Source organism: Thamnophis sirtalis, unplaced genomic scaffold, assembly GCF_051295495.1.
Source record: "Thamnophis sirtalis isolate CommonGarterSnake01/CBP01778 unplaced genomic scaffold, rThaSir2_p1.2 scaffold_7, whole genome shotgun sequence".
NCBI lineage: Eukaryota > Metazoa > Chordata > Lepidosauria > Squamata > Natricidae > Thamnophis > Thamnophis sirtalis.
Window position 1 is genome coordinate 72,377,428 of NW_028261387.1, and position 25,173 is coordinate 72,402,600.

The window sequence follows — 25,173 nt, forward strand, 5'->3', positions numbered from 1 at the left end:
GGTGCCTTGGAGAATAGTTTGACTCCCTCTTCTTTGTGGCAACCCCTGAGATATTGGAACACTGCTATCATGTCTCCCCCAGTCCTTCTTTCTCTTAAACTAGACATACCCAGTTCCTGCAACCGTTCTTCATATGTTTTAGTCTCCAGTCCCATAATCATCTTTGTTGCTCTTCTCTGCACTCTTTCTAGAGTCTCCACATCTTTTCTACATCGTGGTGACCAAAACTGAATGCAGTATTCCACGTGTGGCCTTACCAAGGCATTATAAAGTGGTATTAACACTTCAGTCCCAGAGTTCACCAGCAATTATGGGTAATGTAAAGTTATGTTTTGTATAAAGTTTTTTTTTATTTTACAGTAATAAGCATACATAATTTGTGGACATTGCATTGACTGGGTCTATTTTTTTTGGACAACATTAATAATAATACAGATAGTATGTGGAATTCTTATCTTCCAACTTTGACAATATTTATCTCATTTCATATTTATTTTACATTTCCCCATTTATTCATTTAAACATAAATAACATTTCTTTGCTCCCTATACTTGTTATCCCTTTCTAGATATTGTGTCTTCAATATTATGAAAGTCCCTCATTATTCCACTATAGCTTCAATGTTCCAAATGTGTGGGATTACTAATAACACCAATTATTAACAATATTCAAACCATCATGGGATATATTTTTAACACACTATTAATGTTAATAAAACAATTACATTACTTAATCTTAGATTACCATCTATTAATCTGCACTTATTGTGATTATGGTATTTTCCCATGTTATTAATATATTTTCTTATTATCCATCATTTCTTAATCTTTCTAAAATTCCATCATTTATTGATTTTTTGGTCAACCTTTTATCTCTGTAAATTATGTTTTATTTTGGAGTGGGATAACTATAGCTTCTCAGATGTTAGTATGCTATTTATTGACTGAGGTTGATAGAAGTTAGAGTTCAACAATATCTGAAAGGTTAAAGGTTGCCTATTCTGTCTTTGATTACATCTAAATTGATATGTGCAATTTTAAGTAAACTTGTTCCTTTTTTGTTATTGTTCATTTTTGTGGATTCATTTCCTGGTTTTCTTGGTGATCTGTAATTTGCCAATCTACCCACAGTGCTCTGATAAATCTTATTAGGTCTCAGTCACGAATTCATTTGACATAGAATCGAACCTTATAACTTGTCTGAATGTTGTGGTCTTTAAAAAAAACAACAGCACTCCTTTCTTTTCAACTAAATATCCAAAGCCAATCCTTATTCTTACTGCTTGAGAATAGAAGGTTTAGTTTAAGCTCAGAAAGAAAGCTTTCTAAAATTAATTGCAGTTCTCATTCCTTGGTGGTCTAATATAATACTGGTCACTATGCTGGGACTCCTCTTCTCCTGATTCTAATGTTTGAGCAAATGCACTGTGAAACCAAGCCGAAGAAAGTGATACTAGGCATCAAGACAAAGAGAGATGGAACGGATTGGTACTGTGTAACAACAGGACACGGCTTGGACAAAATGCTTTATGTTAGAGCCTGAATCAAAAAGATGTGTTGGGATTTATTTCCCAGATAAATTAACAAACCTGCTGATAGAGTCCTGATGAAATTTCATTAGCCAGCTGGGCAGCTGGCCACGGGCACTGAATTGCCATTATGTAATTCTTGGTGATAGTCAGCTGCTTTGTTGAGCAGCTGTTGGCAGGCCAGACTGCACTAGGACAGCAATTGAGGGCCAGAAATGGTGCCATCTTCTTTATCCCACCTTATATATCTTGGGCAGACAAGAAGGGCAACAGGGTTTAGATACAAGCTTTTTTACATCCTTCTCATTGGCTTCTTTTTAACAAAGAACAGAGCAGACCCCTTTCCTTCTCTTCAGGGTTAATGGGCTCTCTCACACACTGCTCGGTACTAAGATTGCCTCACTAGGATGGCATGTCCCCCATGGCTGTTATGTATTCATTCACAATGCTTCCTGTTGTGGGCTGCATTCTGTGTTTCAGGAGAGAAAAATACCTGCTGCTGGATTTTCTTTCCCAGGGCATTCAACCAACTCATTCACAATTGGGGGGGTGGGGTGGACCGTGCAACAGTGCTTTCTCTTGAAATGCCTGCCCCCCACCCCCAATGCGTCTGTTACTTGAGTTCCAAAAGCACCAGCCTACTAATCCTTCCGGCTCTTACTGCACACTCATTATGCACTGAAGTCTGGGGCTGAATGTGAAAGCGAGGATTGTTAAGAAAGGAATGAATCTGGGAATGAAACCTGTAGATTTGCTTCTCATTCATCTGTTCATTATCTACATGAAAAGTTTTTCAAACAAAGAGAGGCTTCCCAGCAATTGGATTAACCTTAGCATCAGGTGCTGTACCTTTTTCTGAAGGAAGAAGTGTATAAAGCCGCCAAAAGATGGATTTATGGGGTTAGCAATGTTATTTTTGATGGGCAACAGATTTCTATTGAATATATTCTGCATAAGAGTTGTATTCCATAATTAAATTTGAAATGATGTGTATTAATGTCTTCTGGAGGTAATTTTAACACATAGGTCAAGACTGAACACTGAAATGTATGGCATATGGAAGGAAAATAGAGGTGAGGAGAGGAAGATGGAAGGGAGAAGAAGAAAAGGAGAGAGGGTAGGAGGGAAAGAGGAAGAGAGGAGTAGAGACGAGGTAAGGAAAGAAGAAAGGGAAAGGAGAGAGGAAGGAAGAAAGTAGAAAAGGGAGAGAGGGAGAAAAGAAAGGGAAAAGAAGGTGGTGTCAAAACAGGCGAGGGATGGTAAACAAAGCAACCCAAATGGTATGTTATAATCCTGTAAATGGAATGACAAATGTATAAGAGCAACGAATGTAAAAGAGAATAATAACTATGTGAATGTATACCTATAATTGTATTTAGAGAGCAAAAAATAAAAAAAACTTTTCAAAAAAAAGAGTTGGTATTACATAATTTTATTTGAAATTATGTGTATTAATGTCTTCTGGAGGTAATTTAGCACATAAGTCAAGAACATTAACACTGAAATGTATGGCATATCCACATCACTTAATATCAGCACATCAAACGCTTCTAGCCTATGCAATAGACTTTCTTGAAAGAACGGTATTACCTTCTCTAGTTGTACTTATTTAAATTGAAAATTTTCAAGAGATTAGATAACAGTCCAGAAATTAAGACCAATATAGCTTTATAATCCATTTTTCTCAGGATATCTATAAAATGGTCCAACACAAGAAGTTTAATTTTCATTATTAGCTGCAAGTTTACAATAGCAAAATACCAGGAAGCTAAGAATACTTTTTGTATTTAATCATATTTAAAAGTGGCAAATTGCGTCGGCTGCCAATTTAATGTTAAATGTCATTTAATGAAAAAAGGTTTTACTCATGTTTGTTCTTTTAAAAAAAAAACTTACATTAGTCAATTAATTACTCATAGATTACCCCTTCCTACACAAATGTACATTTCGGATAGAACGTTGGAATTTTGAAGTTTAACTTGACTTTCTCAGATTTTAATCTATTGCAATAACCACTACTAAGTTAGTTACTGAAATCTGATTAAGAAGTAGATTGTCATGGTGACAACATAGGTCTACATCATTAGTATCTGGATTTATATGGACAGGATAGAATCTATAATAGATGAAGCTAATCATTTTTTCCTTCTTTTTGCAAACATTAGTTTGCCAGGGGCAAACTATTGAAGCTAGATTTGTACATGATTATAGGCACCTACTATATTTCTTAACAGATGTTTATTCTCAAATTATCTTGATGCTTCTGCAACTAAAATAATACAAATAGTCACATTGTGTGGGCCCAGAAAATCCTTATATCTAGAGTATAAAATTATCTAGCCACAATACTGTGGCTTCTCTGAATCTCTTTTCTCAAGTCTTAGGCGCCTAAGTTCCACAAGAAGGGTATGAAAAGTTCATCTCAGCAACTTGGCTTTGTTAACGATTCATATTGCAGCTCCCATAAAGATCCTGAATGTTTGTCTCTCTGTGTCAAGCTCTTAAAGCAAGAAAGATACGCTGAGGTTCTTCTACGGAGTTCCCTTTATTGTTCCTCACCTTTAGGCAGAAATCTTTTCAAACTAAAGTAGACTGCTTGCACATTAAACATACACTCTAAGGCCGTGATGGTGAACCTATGGCACGCAGAAGCATCTCTCTGGGCATGCGAGCCGTTACCTGTTGCTCTTACAAGTTCCAGCATGCTGACTACCTGGTCTTCAAGTGCGCGGGTGCACCAGAAACCAGAAGAGCATCTGCCGGTGCGCATGCCGGGAAGATGACTTTCCTGTTTCTGGTGTGTGCATGCGCATGGGCCAGTTGCTCGTCTCGCACGCATGCATGCCATAAACCAGAAGACCAGGTGGCCAGTGCACATGTATGCACTGGAAACAGGAAGAGCAGCCATCCAGTGGGTGCATGTGCACATGGCTGCTGCTCTTCCGGTTTCCGGCACAAGTGCGCACATGCTCCCATTTTGGCACTTGGTTCGCCAACACTGCTCTAAGGATTCCCAGGGAGGAGCTGTCTTAACTATTTTTTCCCCCAACCAAACTATTGAAACTTTGCTGCCTTTTGCCCCTCTGGAATGTGACCCATCCATCTTGGGAATCTGGACCACATTCCACCACAGACTGTACTATGAAAGTAAAGGCCTATTTTGATTCAAATGGAAAGGTATTTGTGGTTTTCTAAGAAACAAGGCAGGTAATCCTTGGCTTACAATCACAATTCAGACCAGAATTTCATTCACTAAGAGGAACGGAGCCAATTTAACAACCCTATTTACCATGATGGTTAAGTGAATCATGTGGCTGTTAAGCATATTCCATTGTCTTTGCTTGTTGGAAGATGGCTGGGAAGGTCACAAAACATGATAATGTGACTGCAAAATACTTAACTACCCTGTTGCCCTGAAAAAAACCCCTCCCTGGATAATAAGCCCTATCGGGCTTTTGAGCGCATGTGCTAAAATAAGCCCGCCCCAAAAATCTTGCAACATAGGAGCAGCTATGAGGTGACCACACTCACTGCCTCCTGCACCTCAAAAATAATAAGACGTCCCTGAAAATAAGGCCAAATGATTATATGGGGGGGGGGTTAAAAAATAAGACCCTGTCTTATTTTTGGAGAAACATGGTCTCCTAAATGCAAGCTGGATCCAAGCACCTGAATTCATGTCATAACTTTTAACTGTTGTTAAACTAACAGTTGTATGTTGGCAACCACCTGTATGTCAATGGTTTGTCATTGCCTTTTTTCAGTTCTTTTTTTAATTATTCATTTTTCAATCTAGTTTATAACTCTGGTTTATCTAACACACTCCTGTCCCAAGTATTAACCAGATCTGACCTTCTTTAGCTTTTTGAGATCAACCAAGATGAGCCAAAACATCTTAAATGACTTCCTCTCTCTTACGCTGCTTCGCCTACTTGCTAGATTGAAATGTACTGATAAATAAAAGTACTCACTGTTTTGAATTAACACGGTGAGACTATAAGACCCAACTTAAAAGCTGAAAGTGAGTCATATGACGATTCAAATCCCATTTCAGATATGAGATCACCAGGGGATATGGTACAAGTTACTAATCTCATGGCTATTTTACATTGGATTGACTGCAAAATGAGAACAGTGAGCTATTGTACATAGTTATGAGGAAGTGTAATATAAAGACTATGAGCATGAACAAATTTCCAGAGCTGTTGAGGTCGCACAGGCAAGCAACTCCAAATTCATTAATTGTTAATTCTAAAAACTGCTACCATTTAGATCAAGGGTTTCCAACCCTGGCAACTTTAAAATTTGTGGACTTCAACTCTCAGAATTCCCCAGCCAGCCTGTATGTCAGTTCTTTTAACCCAGGGTTTTGTTCTCTATCTGATAAACCAATAAATCTAAAAAGAGAAAGGACAGTATTCTTTGCCTATGCTGTTGTTTCAAGTAACAGATAATTGATGTGGTTCTGCTTTTCATAGAATAACAAAGCTTTTAAAAAGCCATTGAGGAAGTCTCCTATTCAACACATGAATTCAAATTAAGTATCTTCAGCAACTGTTTACCTAACACTTGGTTGCAAACATCAATTAAGAAAAAGCTCACAACATCCCTTCACTAATTGGTTTTATCATCAAACTACTCTTGCTATTGGAAAATATTTTCATACTATCAAATGGAAGAATCAGCTTTCCTGAAATTTAAACATTGTTTTGGACTTGCATTCTGAGGGATTTTTCATTTATTTTGACACTCCTTCTGGTTCGTGAAAAGTTTGCAATCTGCCTTTCACCTGTCATTTTTTAAAGAGTGAGCAAAGATCCTTCAACTATTCCTGGTAGGGCAGGAATCATTCTTCTGGTCATCTTTATCGCCTTAGCTTGTATTTCTTTCAGTATAAACAAAGGTGTTATTTTAGCAATCTTGTCTAAATCAAGACTCAAAAAAGCCAACACAGTTCTAGGCTGCATAAACAGAGGGATACAATCAAGATCACGTGAAGTGTTAATACCACTTTATAATGCTTTGGCAAGGCCACACTTGGAATACTGCATTCAGTTTTGGTCGCCACGATGTACAAAAGGATGTGGAGATTCTACAAAGTGTAGAGAACAGCAACAAAGATGATTAGAGGACTCCAGGCTAAAGCATCTAAAGAATGGTTGCTGGAATTATGTATGTCTAGTTTAATGAAAAGAAGGACTAGGGGAGACATGATAGCAGTGTTGCCACAAAGAAGAGGGAGTCAAACTATTCTCCAAGGCACCTGAGGGTAGAACAAGAAGCAATGGGTGGAAACTAATCAAGGAGAGAAGCAACTTAGAACTAAGGATAAATTTCCTGACAGTTAGAACAATTAGTGGAACAGCTTGCCTCCAGAAGTTGTGAATGCTCCAACACAGGAAGTTTTTAAGAAGATGTTGGATAACCATTTGTCTGAAGTGGTGTAGTGTTTCCTGCCTAAGCAGAGGGTTGCACTAGAAGACCTCCAAGGTCCCTTCCAACTCTGTTATTCTATTCTATTATAAGACACCAAATGAGGACAGCCTTCTATAGTCTGGTGCCTTCTAAACTCTTGGCCACAATAGCTGGAGAATTGAAATATGTACCCATCTAGTGGCTACCTGGTCTAGCTAGGCTGTCTTACAATAAAACAGTTTTTTTTTAATCTTCAGCAGAAATAAACTTGCAAGAACAAAACCTGCCAAATCTGGCAATTAAAAACTGCAGAAGTGTCAGGAACAGAGGATATATTTAACCTAAGAGTCCGAGGGCAGACTTAGATTTTTCTGGGCTGTCTTGAGAGCAGGAAGTACAGTCTTGTTTTGGACAAGACTTGTCAGAACTGTTGGACTGGATTTCAGCTGGGAGTGGTAGCGTTTGTCATTCTTTCTTGTCCAGTTAGATCCTAAATACAAAACGACTATTGTGAGGCAGGCAGCATGAATGAAAGGAGATGGAAGAGGAGTGCTGTTACCGTAGGCATACATCCAAGAGACGATGGTGGGCTTCTCTTCTTTAAAACAGGGGTCTCAAACCTTGGCAACCTTAAGCCTGGTGGACTTCAACTCCCAGAATTCTCCAGCCAGCATTGGGGAAATCTGGGAGTTGAAGTGCACCAGGCTTAAAGTTGGCAAGGTTGGATACCCCTGTTTTAAGAGGCTCTTAAAAACCTTTGTGTCTCAAAACGCAGCTCCTTAAGATTAAAACATCCCATTTGGAAGAGATATCTCTTTACCTTTCATTAGTACATAACATCTGGAATTCTTTCCAAGCCAGCTGTGAATACTAGGTTAGATTAAATGAGAATTGCTAATGCTAATGGCTCATGGTTTGCACACCCAGCCACCATATAAAAAAGGGCTTGCACTTGTATGAAAAGGAGTTTTTTTGAGCCTGTTATTGCTACACCATGATAAAATGTTATTTATATTTACTATTAATGTACACACAGAATTTAGTTCCCTCAAACTCCCAGACATTTTTAAACTTTCATGGCTGAAAAATGGGAAGTTGACAACACAAGTAGTTCTCAACTTACACCTGTTTGTTTAGTGACTGTTCAAAGTTACAACAGCACTGAAAAAAGTGACTTATGACCAGTGGTGGGTTCCGGATTCCGTTCCAACCTGTATGGTTGGAATGGCCCCGGCATCACCCACATGGATGCGTGCAGTGTGCGCATGCGCCATACTTGCCTGTGACTCTTCCGCAAGCCTCCATGGAGCTCCAGCTACTCGGCAGAGCATTGTGCAGGTGCCATATGTGCCATGTGCGTGCGTGGAAGCGCCAAAGGCTTAAAGGACAGGGGCCAAGGTGGGCCCTCTGGAGCACCGTACCAGAACGGTACCCGGTGCTCCGGTACACCCATACCGGGGCATACCACCTGCAACCCACCACTGCATATGACCATTTCTCACACTTACTACCATTGCATCATCCCCATGGTCATGTGATCAAAATTCAGGTGTTTGGCAGCTGACTCATATTTATGATGGTTGCAGTGTCCCAGGATCATGTGATTAACTTTTGCAACCTTCTGACAAGCAAAGTCAATGGGGAAGCCAGATTCACTCAACAACCGTGTTACTAACTTAACAACTGCAATGATTCACTTAACAACTGTGGCAAGAAAGGTCATAAAATGGGAGAAAACTCATGTAACAAATATCTCACTTAGCAACATAAATTTGGGGCTCAGTTGTGGTTGTAAGTCAAGGATCACCTGTATTCAGTAAGGAAAATTCAGAAACCAAACAGAGTATTATGGTTGGTCCTAGATTCTGGTTCAATACGATGCATTTATTAAATTAGAATGAATACATAAATTAAAAAGAACATTTTCCATACTGCCTGACGTTATATTGCCAGAAACGATCAGCATCCAACAGCCAAACAGACAGTTTTGCACATGTGATTTAAGGAAGTCAGTTTTCCAAACTGGGCAATAATTTCAAAATACAGTTGATCTAGCCCTCTTATTTGGTAACTTAGCAATAGCAATAGCACTTAGACTTATATACCGCTTCACAATGCTTTATAGCCCTTTCTGAAAGATTTACAGAATCAGCATCTTGCCCCAAACAATCTGGGTCCTCATTTTACCCACCTCGGCAGGATGGAAGGCTGAGTCCACCTTGAGCCTGGTGAGATTCAAACTGCCAAATTGCAGGCAGCCAGCAGTCAGGAGCAGTAGCCTGTAGTACTGCATTCTAACCACTGTGCCACCGTGGCTCATAACTTAGTATTTCCTAAAGGGGTTATTTCAGATACAGGAAGCCTGATACTACTATTACCAAGAAAAGGCATTTCTATCAATTATTCCATCTTTCCTTTTCAACAAAAAAAGCATGGAGGATATGGTGAATAAACAGAAGAGAAATAACAAATGGAACATAACATTGTCTGGATACAAATATGACTATAAATTCCATGAATGAGTCAGGGAAATCGCAAAAACGTAGATTTAAAACTTTAGGTTTTTTTTCAAAATTCTGCATAACAGTTCAACTTGATTATTATATCCACTTTGGAGATAGAATCCGAACTTTAAAATCATCGGCCTGCTAAAGTGCTCTCTTAAGAAATTCATAATTCAAGATATATTTTCACATTTTCATTTCACATCTCCAGTTTCCAGGACTGTGAGAAGTACATAGAGCCACCTGAGAGTTATCCAAATTCTTCAGGCCTCAAAGATGAATCCTACATATAAATGGTACATATTTGTTCCTTTTTGTATAATTTGATATATTTTTGCAAGTCATGGGGGATTTTCCCTTTTCTTTTTTCCCTTTTGAGAAAGACTTGACTCCTGGTGCCTGCCTGGACAAATCCCTACCGATTTCTAAGCAGCATTTTTGGAAGTGATTTCCCATCGATTTCTTCTTCCTAAGGATGAGAGGGAATGAGGAGCCCAAGATCACACAGATGGCAGAACTATAACTCAGCTTTATCTCTCCCAGTCTAACACTTTAACCATTAGGCCAACTTGGCTCTCATTTATTTCCAGTGGAAGAATGCAAAAGCTTAATCATAGAACTGAAAAACAACCATAAGTCCTCGTTTCTGTTCTTTTGGGATATAGGAGAATGCATTATCTGACTAGTTGGTAATTCTGTACTGCAAACTCAACACATTTTGTAGGTCTTCAGATTAGGAGTGCTGACCTATAGGAGCCGTAAATTATTTGTCATTTGAAGGTAAATCCCACAGTGTAACAATTGTCATTCAACCCATTCAACACAGCTACGTTCAGGAATGATTCTAGATTTATTGCATGAAAATCAATGGATTGTTGCTTGCTACATTTGCATGGTACTATAGATAGCATTTCTATAGATGCAGAATGCTTTAATTGTAATGCATGCAGTTGCAGGTATTTGGATTAAGTGGTAAATTTTCTTTAGCAAAGGATGTGATTTCCATCCAAATATGACCTTGGGCACCTTTCTTTCCCATTCACCCATCCTTCTTTTTTATACACTCCTTTTAGGCTCCTGATTTAATCAAATTCACACTACCACTGTTCCAGCAACCAAAATAAAATCTTCAAGAGAGCAGCGAAAGTTGAGGAACAGGAAATTCTTTTAATACAGAGCATACTTCAATCATCTAGAGAATTGAGACAGCTCCGAGACTGAAGCTGGCTTCACAGCTTGATTCAAGCATGACAAGGAAGCTGCCTCCTTTTGTTGTCCTTGGGGTTTTGAACATCTCTTGTCCTCCCATCAACCTCTCTAATGTGCTCCTGGTTTTATCCTGCTCATCGTTCTATATAAAGCAACTCGTGGCCCTGTAAATAGCCAGGTCTTATGATGTTGTCTCTGCTCGAGCTGTGGCCTGTGAAAATATTTTTAGCTTCAAGACTCAAGGGATTTGAGGTTAGGCCAGCCTAGCTTTCATTATAAATTTGAGGCAGTGGGAAGGGTCACCCCATTTCTCTCAAATCGCCAGCTTTTCGGTCTTCCTCCCTCCTTCCCTCTTTTTCTTGCACTTCATCTTCTCCCCGCAGTTTGAGTTATGCTTTTACTGCAGTATCACATCCCAAAGGAAGGATGAGAGGAGCATTTAAATGGGAGTTATGGATGGATTTTAAATATCTCGTTTCAGGCCAGTTCATCTTTCCATACATGTTATTCCTAAGACATGCTTATCCATTATCTCCTATGGAACAGAAGGGTTTCATTTTATTTTCTATAAAGGAAATCTACCACCGATCTTTCAACTATTTCCAGTTATCTGCCAGAGGCTAATAGATCTCACAAAAGTCAATGTTACTCAATTTCTCTTCAGAGCCTAGGGAAAAAGACTTTAAACAGAGATCAAAAGAGACTTATTTTAGCAACCTCATCTAAAAATGAAGGCTCTTCACCAAACGAGGAAAAATCCCCATAGCCTATAGATAAAACTGGACATTCGCATATTTGCATGAAAAATACATTTATATTTTTAACCAATTTCGTTATATTTAAGTACGACAATAAAGATTATACATAAAGGAATTAATATTGTTGATATCAAAGGCTGATTGTAAGTGAAGGAATATCTAAGAAAATGTAACATGGTACATTTGTGTATGAAATGATGCAAAGATAGATCTAGCTTCCCTCTTTTGCATCAAGGAAGTTGGCAATGTAAAAAAATGGCATCAATATAAGAATCGTGTAAATTCACTACAATTGAAGTTGAAAGTACATTCTGAAGAGAGATTACAGCAGAGGATGCATTTCTTAGGAATAAGAGTTCATGCATAGCTTTTCATGGGGGTGGCAAATATCTTGTCAGGAATATGACATCAGTATCACACCAGCTCAGGCTCCATCACCCACTAGAGTTAAAAGGTCTCCTTAAATCAGAGCAAGGGCATATCATATAAAGAGCAAAGTTGAAATTGCAGGGATGATCCACATGAAGCCTAACTTCTTAACAGTAGGGTATTTTTTAGAAAGGCCTGGAGGAGGGGAGGAGGGCATACTCTGACTAAAATGAGGAGGAGTGGGCTTGTTGCTTTGATTCTTATCTTGCTGTCTCATAGCAATTATCCGCCACTTGCACCTTGTGAAACTACATATAAACTCCCACTGAATTTGCCTATGAGAACAATACTTTATCTTTGCCAGGGGGAAAAAAAACTTTACAATTTGTGCTCTTACACTGTCTCAGAGGAAGAGAAAGAGAGAGTTGGTATATTGAATGTATTTTTCTCAGCCAAAACATGAACAAACACATTTATTTTGACCATAAACACTTCTAAAATATAAACTAAAGACCCTATAAAGACTTTATAGAAGGGTGGGGAGCCACTGTTTAGATCTGCCTATAGTTATTTCCTGAATGCAGATCAGGAAGAGACTAGAAGAGGCACAAAGTCCAAGGTTAGCAGGAGAGTATTTGTAGGCAGGAACTAATAAGCAAGGGGCTTTCCAGAATCTTTGGACCAATCTGATGCTGGTTGGGATTGATCTGAGTTGTAATTTCTTAAGAAGAGGGGGGGAGGGAATCTCAACAGCATATAAATGATGTAGTCATGTATATTAGATTGAAATGGAGGGGGGGGTGCAAGCCTGTGAGTCAGATTGTGTAGAGAAATGCTGTGGGCTGTTGTTCAAGTGACAAAGTCCTAAGAGATGAACTGCAATTAGAAGGCAATGGTTGGGATGGTTTCTTGCTGTTAATCAAGAGGTGTGGATCCTGGGACTTGTGCCCAAGCCATTTCCCTGCTCCTGAAATGATGGAGTAGTCAAACTACTTTCTCACAATAACTTAGGGCAGGAAATCATGTGTGTGTGTGTGTGTGTGAGAGAGAGAGAGAGAGAGAGAGAGGGAGGGAGGGAGGGAGGGAGGGAGGGAGAGAGGGAGAGAGGGAGAGAGAGAGAGAGAGAGAGAGAGAGAGAGAGAGAGAGAGAGAGAGAGAGAGAGAGAGAGAGAGAGAGAGAGAGAGAGAACCTGGCCCCACATCCCAGCTGGGAACAAGGACTCTGAAATCTGGGGGCATTAAGGGAAAAACGGGCTTGTCTTCAGCCTGGCCCCCATTACTCCAGGCTAGCCTACACAACCCCCTTCCACCTGCTGGCTGGGCAAGGCGGGGAGTTGTCGCCCGCGAAGTCCGGAGAGGAGTCGGATCCTGGAAAGACTGAAAAAAAAACCTACGCGTCTCACCTCCACGAATGTCACCTGCCAAGCGCCTTGCCCCCCCCCCCCCCAGCCCCCTAGCCGGTTCTGCCTCGGCGCTTCCGTTTCTCAGAAACGCCTAATAAAAGTTTCGGTTGGAAAAACGGGGGACGGGAGGGGCGGCCATCCGCCCTGGCTTTCCCCAGGCAAAGGACGGACTTACAGGGCAGCCTCCTGCTGTGGCCGTGGTGAGCTTCGGGTCCCGACATGGCTTTCCGTGGGCAAGTACGCGCCGATTCGCCTGGATAGTCCACGGCCTTCCCGGGCAGAAGGAGGCTCTCACAGCAGACCGGCCGCCAACACTCCCGCCGCTCCCAAACGCCTGCTGCTCATCTTCCCAGGGAGTGGTCCAAGCTCCGGGGACTCCTCCACCGGCCGTAACTATCTGGCTCCAGTAGGGCGGACTGGGACTTCGGCAGCAGAGCGTACCAAGTGGCCGAGATGCCAAAGGGGTGGAGCCGCAGATCGTGGGTGGGTGCGGGGGGGGCGTGTGTTGCTCTTCGCGCTGATTTTCCGTCCGCCTCGTTTGGCGAGATCGGAAGCGGAGGACCAGACGAGGAGGCTGGAGTGGCGCAGACGTTCCCGAGCACGTTGGAGCCCCCACGGACTCGCCTTTTTTTTTTAAAGATCGCTTTCCCCAGGGCCGCTGTAGGCGTGAGAGGCGGACGGGGATTAAAGGAAGAAAAGCCAGCAGTGAGAGAAGAAAAGGCTGAAGGCTGCAAAGATGGGCCGTCAAACGGGGCGACTCCAGGGCCGATCAGCGGAACAAGCTTTCGTCGGCTTAAGAGTGATTCTTATTCAGCTCACTTTACCTTGCAGGGTTGTTGTTGTGGAAGGGAAGGAAGGAGGAAATTAGGAGGAACAGAAGTGGGAGCATGGAGCTCCTAGAGACATGTGGAAAAATGAAGAAAATGATAAGAATACCACTGATGTAGCCTCAAATGTGCCTGTTGTTGTTTGTTGCGAAGTCCTCCAGGCCTTCCTGTCCTCTACCATCCTCTGGAATCCATTTAAGCTCACACCTACTGCTTCAGTGACTCCATCCAGTCACCCCCATTCTCTGTCTCTGTCTTCTTTTGCTCTCAATCTTTCCCAGCGTTAGGCTCATCTCCAGGGAGTCCTTCCTTCTCATTAGGTGGCCAAAGTATTTGAGCTTCATCTTCAGGATCTGGCCTTCTAAAGAGCAGTCAGGGTTGATCTCTTCTAGGACTGACCAGTTTGATCGTTTTGCAGTGCAAGGGACTTGCAGGAGTCTTCTCCAGCACCATAATTCAAATCAGAGGTGGGTTGCTTCTGGTTTGGCCCGGATCAGATGAATGTGTAGTAGCGGTGGTGGGAGGTTCCATCCACCCACCATCCACTCACATGTGCAGGAGCATGCCCGAACCAGTAGTAAAACTATTAGTAGCCCACCACTGGTTCAAATGCCTCAATTCTTTGGTGCTCAGCCTTTCTTATGGCCCAACTTTCACAGCCATTTATTACAACTGGGAAAACCATAGCCTTGACTATACACACTTTTGTTGGCAGGGTGATTTCTCTGCTTTTTAGTATGCTGTCTAGTTTTGCCATAGTTTTCCTCCCCAGGAACAAATGTGTCTTCAGACACCTAAATGTACCTTTGGACACCTGAAAACCAGCAGGCTATTTCTCTCCTACCAAAGGAAATGCAGGTAGAGCAGAGTTTCTCAACCTTGGCATCTTTTAAGATGGATTGACTTCATCTCCCAGAATTCCCTCGGTGGTTGGTTCACCAGGGAATTCTGGCCAATCAAGACTGGCTGGGGAATTCTGAGAGATGAAGTCCACCCATCTTAAAGATGCCAAAGTTAAGAAACACTGATACGGAGGGTTTTGTTTTGACAGAGTCTCTCGTGGTTTCGATAAAGGAACAGAGAACTGGGAATTTCAGACTTATGCATACTAAACGGGAAGTCCCTGTGTTTTGAACTATTTTGCATTTATGTGGGTAGGTGAAACAGGTGCTTCCATTCCCTTGTGCTTGCAGAAGGAATCCAGGCAAGGAGGACAGGCAGTGCAGCAGGTGTGATAAACTAAATTTCTTGCTTGTCTGAAAGTCCCTTTTCTGGCAAACAGTTTTTTTTTTAATTAAAAGGCCTAAGAGCACTGTTCTGACACCCCCCCCCCCCCGGCCTGTGAATACACCAGAACACAGGCTTGGCTGTTTGCCACTATTCAATTACTGAGATAACAAATCCTTTGGCTGAGGGCCCAGGCAACTTGCGTTCAATACAGTAGCTCTGCAGCAACCCAGATAATTCAAAGGAAGCAACGCAGATAGTCCAAATGAACAGACATGGATAGAATACACGGATAGATTTTATTAACTACTAATTCGAATGGTTGTTTCCTGCAAATGTCCCCTCCCAACGCCTCACCTATAATCTCTCTTGGGAGGGGCCAATCAACAACCACCTGTGCTTAATCATCTTCTGTGTGTCTGCCTACGGAGTTGCTGCCTCCGTTTCTCAGCCCTTCTCAATCTAGCATCAGGGACAAACTGCCTTTGATCCTCCCCACTGCTCCATGTCTCAGGCACCTCCTGGTGGCCAAACAACCTCCCTGGTCCCTGCTCTGAGTCTGAACCCTGCCCAGGATCCTCCACAATTTCCATGGCAAACTCATACGGTTCCTCACTATCCGAGTCCATCAGCAGCTCAACCGGATCCTGCTGGGCCACAACAGAGCACTATCAGATCTTTTGCTGCCATAGATTAAAACAGCTCTCTTCCCACATTTTTTCTTGTCTGATGATGATAATGATGAATGTTTAAGGATTCAGAAAAACGTGTGAGGTATAAAGATCAATGCTGCCAAAAAAAACCCTGCTTTATGCAGCTAATAATTCTGTGAGTCCAATGTTACTTAATCCACTGGAAGTGTCTAATGTCTCCCTGGCACACAGATTTTCTCTCCTAGATATCTTGTTGCTGTGAAATGATTTGATCTGTTTTGATCTATTATTAATCAGTTTGAAGTACTCCTGCACGTTGAGCACAATTAATTGATGGAATTCAGTATGCTACTTGAGATGCAGTTGCGGCTGCTAGCTCAGACAAATTAAAGGATGATGCTATGAATGGCCATTAACCAAGATGGCTAAGAGAATCACCTTATGTGGGACAGATATCTGTGAGGGAGAATCTTGCCAGATGCTATGTTTCTCTGCTGATGGATAAAATGTCACCCAAGGTGCTGAATTCCACTTCAAGCAACTGAAATGCTTGATATACAGTATTTAGTGCACTCATTTATAGTGCATTCTGTAATTCTTAATTAGGCAAATATTAACCAGCTTTCATGGGCATTGAAAATTAGATGTAATAGACTTTTTCATGTACGCATTTTCTAAACCCTGACTCATCAATGCCTTAAAATTGAAGAGCAACAATGTAATATTAGAAGGAAGGATATAATTATAATCTCCAATACCTAGATAGTGGATCCATCATAGCCCTTTACTGTTCACATTTATATCCTTTGCCCTCCTTTGCTATTTTTGGGACACTATGAATGACTGACAGATACATGTCATTCCTACATTTATAACACATGGGTATTGGTTCTTAATTCCTCATGCTGCCATGCAAATAAATCAGGGCATCAGAACTTCACCAAGTATATTTCTGCTATGACAGTCAGGGCACTCCAACTCTGGCTGTTTAGTAGCCTTTCCAGTTTTACCATTTGTTCATTCAAGTATCTTCTTGTTCCAGAAGGTTGACTTTGAGTCTTCATCGTCTACTTTGACTCACAGCTCAGCGTGGCAGAGAAGGATATGGTAACAACCAGATTCCCCCCCCGCCCAATTCTATGCCATTGACAAAATGATGCTAGTTGTTTCACCTTTAGAGAGGGCAAGACCCCCTCCACCAGAGCAAGAGAGTGCCCTACAGGCCCCTTCATCCAAGTCACCATTGAACACAATGGTAGCAACATATCTCTGCTTGTACAGATATTGGAGGAAAGATGTTAGAAAAATCTAAATGCTGTTGAACAAGAACTAGTCCACATGTCCACTGTAACCAATTTTTTTAGAACATCATCTGTAGGTGTGGCCTGCTTTGTGGGAGTGGCTTGCTGGCCATGTGACCGGGTGGGAGCGGCTTGGCAGTCATGTGATTGGGTGGGTCTTGCCAACTTGTAAAATGTAGTGAAACTCACTTAACAATGCTCTTGCTTAGCAACCAAAATGTTGGCTCAGGAACTCTGGCATTGAAGTGTGCAATTCTTAAAGCTGTCAAGTTACAAGACCCTTGCACCCCTAATCCTTTAGAGAAAAAAAAACCTAGGGGTGTTCAAACTTGACAGCTTTAAGACTTTAAGGTTTAGACAGGACTCTTAGAGGTGGGCGGGGCGATTGGTGAGCTAGCCAATCAGTGGGCGGTGGGAGGGCAAGCGTGGTGTGGATGGGCAGGGGAGGGAGCTGGAACCGGTTCTAAATGGCACGGTAGATTTGTGGAACCTCTTCTATAGAAGAGTTTAGAACTGGCAGGAACCCACCCCTGACTGTAACCTATATATAATTTAGTGGCCTGATGAGGGTCACAGATCCCCTCCCCAATGCTAGAACCAATAAGGTTGGAGCCATGTAAGGATGGGAGATGAGTTCCCAGCTAGAGAAATGTTGGGCACATCTGGGTTTTACTGAATTTTCATGCATTGTTTTTGCGCGCAAGAGAGCTGTGTATGGAATCTGGTTATTAATGAAATAGTTATTTTTTAGAGTCAGAGAAGCAGTCATCAGCAGTGAATTGATTCACTGCCAGTTTAGAAGGTGGAATTAAAATTGGATTTATTTAAAGCTGTCCCTCACAAAAGGAACCACATCGCCAAGTTATTTGCACTTTTTAAATTCAGGAAATGCTCTTGGAATAATTTGCTGAACATAATACATGGTTTTTGTCTAAGTATGTATTCATGAAGCCCATTATTGTGGCTTTAACATTCTTGTTTCCATCCTCCAAAGTAGGTATACTCTCCTCGGAGTCAAGCCTTTCTCCTATTAATTTAATGGACATTTTACATAGTTTACTCGGCATAATATGGCAGGAGTTTGCCATCACTTTCTTCCTGGGGAAATTTTAGATTTCTCAATTTAATCTACTGCACTGCAGTGGTATATTCTGGCAGCCTTCCAACCTATGCTAACCAATTAATAGTGCTAATTTTGTTTCATTTAGATCAGTGCTTCTCAGTCTTGGCAGCTTCAAGGAGTATGGACTTCAACTCCCAGAATTCCCCAGCCAGCTTGCTGTCTGGCTGGGGAATACTGGGTGTTGAAGTCCCACATCATAAAGCTGTTGACTGCCTTTGATCTTAAAGCAGAAATAGGATCCATTGCCCAACTTTCCTGTTGTAGAAATGTAGTATAAATGTCATTCAAGTACCGTATCAGCTATCTGTGAGACGCTTCAAGTGTTTATTTTAACAGGTTCATGAATCAAGATGTTAAATGCCAGACATCGGATGGGCTAATCATTCTTATTACTTGACAGTTCTATTAGAAATAAGCATGCAATCTTCCTTGCTTATCTGTCCTGCTTTACTGTATAGTTTCCATGGTGATTTTAATCTGAGCAACATTGCCCCCTGCTGATAAAATACCAAAGCATCCTGCATTTCGTAATATTTTTACGTTAATATTTTTAGTCTTGCAATCAGTTAAAAGAAGTCCAGCTTGCTTGATAATCTCATTCCTTTCTAAACACGTCATTCGTTGCATCTGAGAACGATTTCTTTCTGTGCTTCTAAATAAGGTGCAGTCAGTGTCTAAAATGAAGAATGGGATGTCAGGACTGAATGGCACATGTGAGGCACAGCTCCCAAATCTGTAGAAACATCTTTTTTAAAAAATAACAACAACACTCTACAGGCCTAGATTATGAATAGTTGATAAGCGGTTAGTTCATTCTGCTCTAATTATGAAAGCAAACTATAATCTGGAAAAAATAATAATTTTGATTTTCGGTTCCATCTGCCTCCCTATTTATTTGTTTCCCTCTCCTCTTAAACAAAGCAGGAGCTTCTTCAGAAAGATTAAATAAAGAATTTTCAGGGGGAAATGCAGATAGAACACAATCTAGTACCTTCTGAGTCAGAAGAAGCTAAATACAAGTTGCTGGGGAACAACTACACAAGCATGTGGCCCATCCTGTTATCTGTGCTTTTGTGATTTAATTTTAACCAATGTGTAACACAGAACTCTTGATTGTGTGGTGATTCTGTTTGTCCATTTTTTTTTCAATAACACTAATACCAAAACTGACTACACCTTAAAGCCCATTTTCGATATCAGAATTGAGTTCTGAAAGTAAACACTTTAATGTCATCTTCAGGAATTCAGGATAAACATCTGGCAACCGGTCAGATGGTCTAGTCTAGACCCATCTTAGTCATGACTGGGTGATCTTGGACCAGTTACTCACCTCAACCTAATTCACCTCACAGGGTTGTTGTCGTTGTGAGAAAAATAGGAGGAAGAAAGACTATTGTATGTGTTCACCATCTTGAATTATTTATTAAAATAATGTAAAAGGTGGGTGATAATAAATCAATAAATAAAAATTTTCACACTATCATATATTTCCTAGCTTTTCTCTTAGAACAGCCCCAGTAAGAACAATCTGCACAAGAAAAAGTCCTTCACATTTATCAGTGGTGGGATTCAGCCAGTTCGCACCACTTCGCGAGAACCGGTTGCTAACTTTCTGAGCAGTTAGGTGAACTGGTTGTTGGAAGAAATCATTAGGGCAGAGAACTGGTTGTTAAATTATTTGAATACCACCACTGACATTTACAGCAAGTTCTTGACAATAGAGTAGCCATATAAGTGCCGCTAAACAATACCTCTGTATTCCAAAAATGTTTGGAGCTGAGACTAGTGATTTAGAAGGTCTTATCGTCTAACTCAGTGGTCCCCAACCCCCGGTCCGCGGACCGGTGCTGGGCCGTGGAGTACCTGGCACCGGGCCATGATCGCTGCAGCGGCCGGGGGCCTAAGGGAAAGTCACTAGGCCTACGGGACAACGTCGTCCAATCAGTAAGTAAAGTGGGATGAAGGAGGGGTGTCGGTTCAGTTCCTTTCCAGTTGCGCGAGGAAGCTTCGGTAGGCGGGCGGATGGGATGAATAAGCCAACCGAAGAAGGACAAGGGCAGGGGTAGCCAATGGACGTTAGCTTTTGGGGCGGGAGCTGTATTCTGGCTGGTCGGCGAGGGAGGGGAGGTAAGCTAAAGGGGCGTGAATTAAGGCCGGGCGTTCGGTTGCTGAGCAGCGCACGTAAATTGGTGGCTGGGGTGGCCGGGCGCGTGCCTGGGACGGTGTGCGGAGTGGGGCCACCGGACTGAGTCTCTCTCAGAGGCGGTTGGTGGGCGTGTGCCGTCGCGAGGTTTCGCCGCGAGGAATGTGAGAAGCCCAGGTGGTTGTTTCCTCCCCCCCTCTTCCCCGCGAGCTCTCGCCAGCGCCGGGCTTTCCCCTCGCTCGTCTGCGGCCGCCGTTTTTGTCTCCCGCAGAGGCTGTTCCCCGAACCACCACCACCACCACCAACCTGGCCTCCCCTGTCAGCGCCCCGCGTCATGTCGTGATCTCCGGGCGGACGTGTGAGACCAGGGAGGTGGCGCCGATGGGGCTGCTCCGGATTATGTTGCCGCCTAAATTGCAGTTCTTGGCGGTGATGGCGTTCGGGGTGTCCGTCCTCTTCCTGGAGAACCAGAGCACTCAGGCCACAACACGAGTGATGTCAAATTGACCACGCCCAACCCAGCCCCACAGGGTCAAACACAATCCTGATATGGTCCTCAATGATATCGAGTTTGACATCCCTGCTTTAGATCCTGATAGTGTTTTAATAGACATAAAAAAGATGAAGAAAGACTAACCTCTATGTTATTTTTATGGAAGGCCTGCCTGAAAGTTATAATGGTAGCTCCTGGGCCGTGCGCAAAGGCTCCAGGGAAGAGATGCCCCCCCACCCCTGCGCGCGCTCAGCGGGCCACGGTAAAATTATCAAAGGCTGACTGGTCCGCGGCGATAAAAAGGTTGGGGACCACTGGTCTAACTTACAAAAAAGACTTCCTAAGATCTTCTAAATGGCCAGCCTCAGATCCACCCTATTTTGTCCCCAAGAAACAAGACCTAGGCACCCCGAGTGTGAGTAGGGTGGTTCCCCTTTGTACAGTCCATGACTATGGGGGGTCCTTAATTTCAAATATTAAAGAGTCCGAATATGGCTTCAATGTTACTAATCCCTTAGCGGACATTGGATACTGTCATCTGGCAGGTATTTTAGTCCCTAGGACTATCAGTGGCACAGTCACAGTCCAGAAGGGGGAAGGGGGAGAAGTTTCCTCCTGAAAAAGACTGTGAAATTTGCATACTTGCCAAGTAGGTTGGTTTTCAGTATCGGTTGGCGTATGGGAATTAATCCTCAGAGAATTATGATTGATGCGAGCTGGGTCATCAAAGGAAATAGCACTTATCTTCTAACAGATTGTGGGATTCAGCCATCCAGTCCTCAAAGTGATTGGAAGGTCCAGGGGGTTAATCACATAAAGGGTTAACATTTCAGTGTGTCCCACTATTAAGCACGAAGGGACTATGGAAAGAATAATGGGACCTGCCTTCAAAAGTCAACCATCAATGGCTTACATTTGCAACAGGGACTTCAATGGGGTAGGGAATGTTTGGCACTGTCGGAAGTTAGCACCCACCCCTCTCCTAGGAGAATGAAGTATCCTAGGAAATATTGAAAAGGAAGAATATTATATTTCCCTGGATAAGAAATTGAGAAACATGTTTTTAGGCAGGAAACAGATTCACTCTTAATAGCCCCACCTTTGTCAATGGGCCATTAGGGGCCCTGAGCTAGTCTACATCATAAAAGTAGGATTAGCCTTCTACAGAAACTCACCACATGGCACCTGGGAACTCAGCCAAGCTTGGATTCAAAACACAGCCTAGAGAGTTGCCCCTGCATGGCCCCTTGGGAGTCTGACAACCGCTTGGAACTGAACCCAGGAGGACATTTCTTCCAATAGCACGTTGACTGTTGTAAAGTCCATAAAATTGGCTGTTGGCCCAGCAGCAACATTTTTTTCCTGCTCTCATGAGAGAGATCAAGTAACAGGAATCTTTAACAAGATACCTTGATGAGGTTGGATGCAAGCTCTGTTTACCGCTTGAATAGTCCCTCCTGTGAGCTCTTTTGACATGTTTAACCCTCCCCTCTGGCTCAACCTGCTTTTCTCCCACAATACCACATTGGTCATATCTAATTTGGAATCTCTCCAAACTTTGGAGTGGAGAAATGAGTTTCAGCTCAGGCCTCAATGATGAATAGAATAAGAAAATTCCTCCTCACATCATGTACTGTGATTCCTTATAGGCTTCTTTGATGCTGCTGCTTTTTTTGTGTGAGAAGAACTTCACTATTGCTAGAAAAGGAAAGGAAGTTATTTTTCTATCTTGAAACACTGAACAACAGTGCTGGGCTTTGCAAAACAAGCTATGGAAGAAGTCAACAGTAAGCTGTGGTGTGTTGATTTTCTGTAGCAAGTGATTTCACAATATGTGACTCTTTCTTAAATTGAATGTTCAGTGGTTAAGATATCAGACAAGGAGTCCTTTCTTGTTCATTGGTTTTTCTAAATGGCCTTTGAAGGACCAGCACACTTATCTGGACGAGGGAGAACTCTGCAAACCTCACTCTCCACAAGTGAGCCCAAAGGTGCTTTTTCAAGCGGCAACTGGACTTTCTGGATTTTTTTCTCTGAAGATGTTTTGCTTCTCATCCAAGAAGCTTCTTCAACTCTGACTGGAAGGTGGGGAATGGAAGGATTTATACTCCTTGCAGACAGCTGGTCATTTGCATTCTTTTAGAGGGTCCTTAAGGTCACTTGGAGGTTTATCTGTGTCATTAGGTTCACCTGAGTGGTGCAAATGGGTATGGAGCAGAGGTAGGTTCCTACCGGTTCAAACCGGTTTGGCTGAATAGGTAGTAACTTGGTGGCCTGGGTCGCTGGGACCGGCAGCAACCCAGGCCTGCCACACACCTCGAACCATTTCTCTTGGTGGCGCCATAGGTGGCGCCATCTTGTTTTTGGCTTCTGTGCATGCACAGCAGCATTTATTAGTATTGTGCATGCACACATTGTGCGCATCAAGTGCGCACATGGGCTGCATCCCTGAGCAAACCAGCAGTAGCAGCAGCCAGCCTCCTCCCCTGGTATGGAGGCTTCTTGAAACTGTTGAAAGAACTGTGTGGTAGCTGGCAGCACAGGGGCCTCCCGAGCTCCCTTTTCGCTGGCGGAGAGTTGCAGGAGGTTTTCACAACCAGAAACGGAGCTCAGGAGCCTGTTTTCACTGGCAGAGTGCCCCCAACATGAGAGACTGTCTTCTGCCGCATACCTCCCTAAGACCAATAAGATCGCACAGGATGGGCCTTCTCCGGGTGCCTTCAGCTGGACAATGCCGGTTGACGATGCCTTGGAGTAGGGCCTTCTCTGTTGCCGCTCCGGCCCTATGGAATGAGCTACCCCCAGAGATCCGGACCCTACCCACTCTCATGGCCTTCCGTAAAGCTATCAAAACCTGGCTTTTCCGGCAGGCCTGGGGCTGTTGACCTCTTGATTGATGTCCAGCCCCCCTTTGATTGGGTGCATGTTGTGTTTCTTCTTAATCTTGTTGTATTTTATTGTTTTAATTCTTTTTTAAATATTTTTCATTTCTGTAAGCCGCCCGGTGTCCTCCGGGATTGGGCGGCCTATAAATTCAATGAATGAATGAATGAATGAATGAATGAATGAATGAATGAATGAATGAATGAATGACATTGAGCAGGCCATGCCCATTCTGTCCGCACCCACTCCATCCCCTGAGGTCAAACACAACCCCGATGAGGCCCTCAATAAAATTGAGTTTGACACCCCTGTCCTAAGCGTTGCCCCCCAAGGTCACTGCCTACTCAGCCTTATCCTAAAGCCAATCTTAGGATTCCCTTATTGGAATCTGTCCCAGCCTCTCAGAAAAAAAACACCTCTGCTAATATTTCCAGTTGCTTTCCATAATCCTGCTCCTCCCACCCTTTTCTCCAGCACTTTAATTTCTCTGCATTACTGTCATGGTTTCTGATGTCACAAAGAAATGATGTCATAGCACCTGTGCAGCTTGAACATCACTCATGGCTCCCCAAACCAAGAGGTCCAGTAGCTTCTCAGAGGCAGAGAGAGCAGCAGTCACCTTTTCTCTCAACTATCTTGCTACAGGCCCTCCTGTGAAGCTCTGACTGAACCACCGGAAAGAAAATGAAGGCTGTCGGGAAGAAGAAAGAATGTCTTAATGTATTCCTTCTTCAGGCATTTTGAATATTGTGGACCTAAGTTTCATTTGAAAGTTGATTGTCCTTTTAATAGCGAGTCTAACAATCTCCAGTTATGGAATAATTATTTGTCACTTTGTAATACTAAGTTATATTTTATTGCATTATGGTTTTGTGCATTGAATTTGATGGGTTACATTGTTGTTTTCAGAAATTCAGACTAATTAATATCAACAAGCCATAAGGTTGTAAATGTGAAGAAGAGTCGTCCTTCCAGATGTTGCTTAAACACATATCCTGTGATTCCCCACCATTGGCCATTTTGCCTGGGGTTCATTGCAGTTTCAGTTAGCAATACTTGGAAGATCCTTTCCTGTTCCCTGAAAATAAGACCTCCCCGGATAATAAGCCCAATCGGGCTTTTGAGCGCATGCACTAAAATAAGTCCTCCCTCAAAAATAAGGCCTCCCTGAATTGCAACATAGCAGCAGCCATGAGGTGACCATGCTCGCTACCTCCTGCACCTCAAAAATAATAAGACCTCCGCAAAAATAAGGCCAAGCACTTATTTCGGGGAGGGGGGGGGAAAATAAGACCCTGTCTTATTTTTGGGGAAGCACGGTATGTTTCCCATCCTGG

At 42.5% G+C, this 25,173-nt stretch overlaps 1 protein-coding gene across 1 annotated transcript in view; it reads right to left on the minus strand.

Annotated features, from left to right (window-relative positions):
- DBNDD2 (dysbindin domain containing 2) overlaps positions 1-13,619 on the minus strand; it is a 33,807-nt gene extending 20,188 nt beyond the window's left edge. The window contains exon 1 of the mRNA XM_014054577.2: positions 13,362-13,619. Coding sequence (XP_013910052.2) covers positions 13,362-13,407 — 46 coding nt within the window. The 5' untranslated portion in view covers positions 13,408-13,619. The remainder of the gene's footprint in view (positions 1-13,361) is intronic.
- Positions 13,620-25,173: the final 11,554 nt, after the last annotated feature.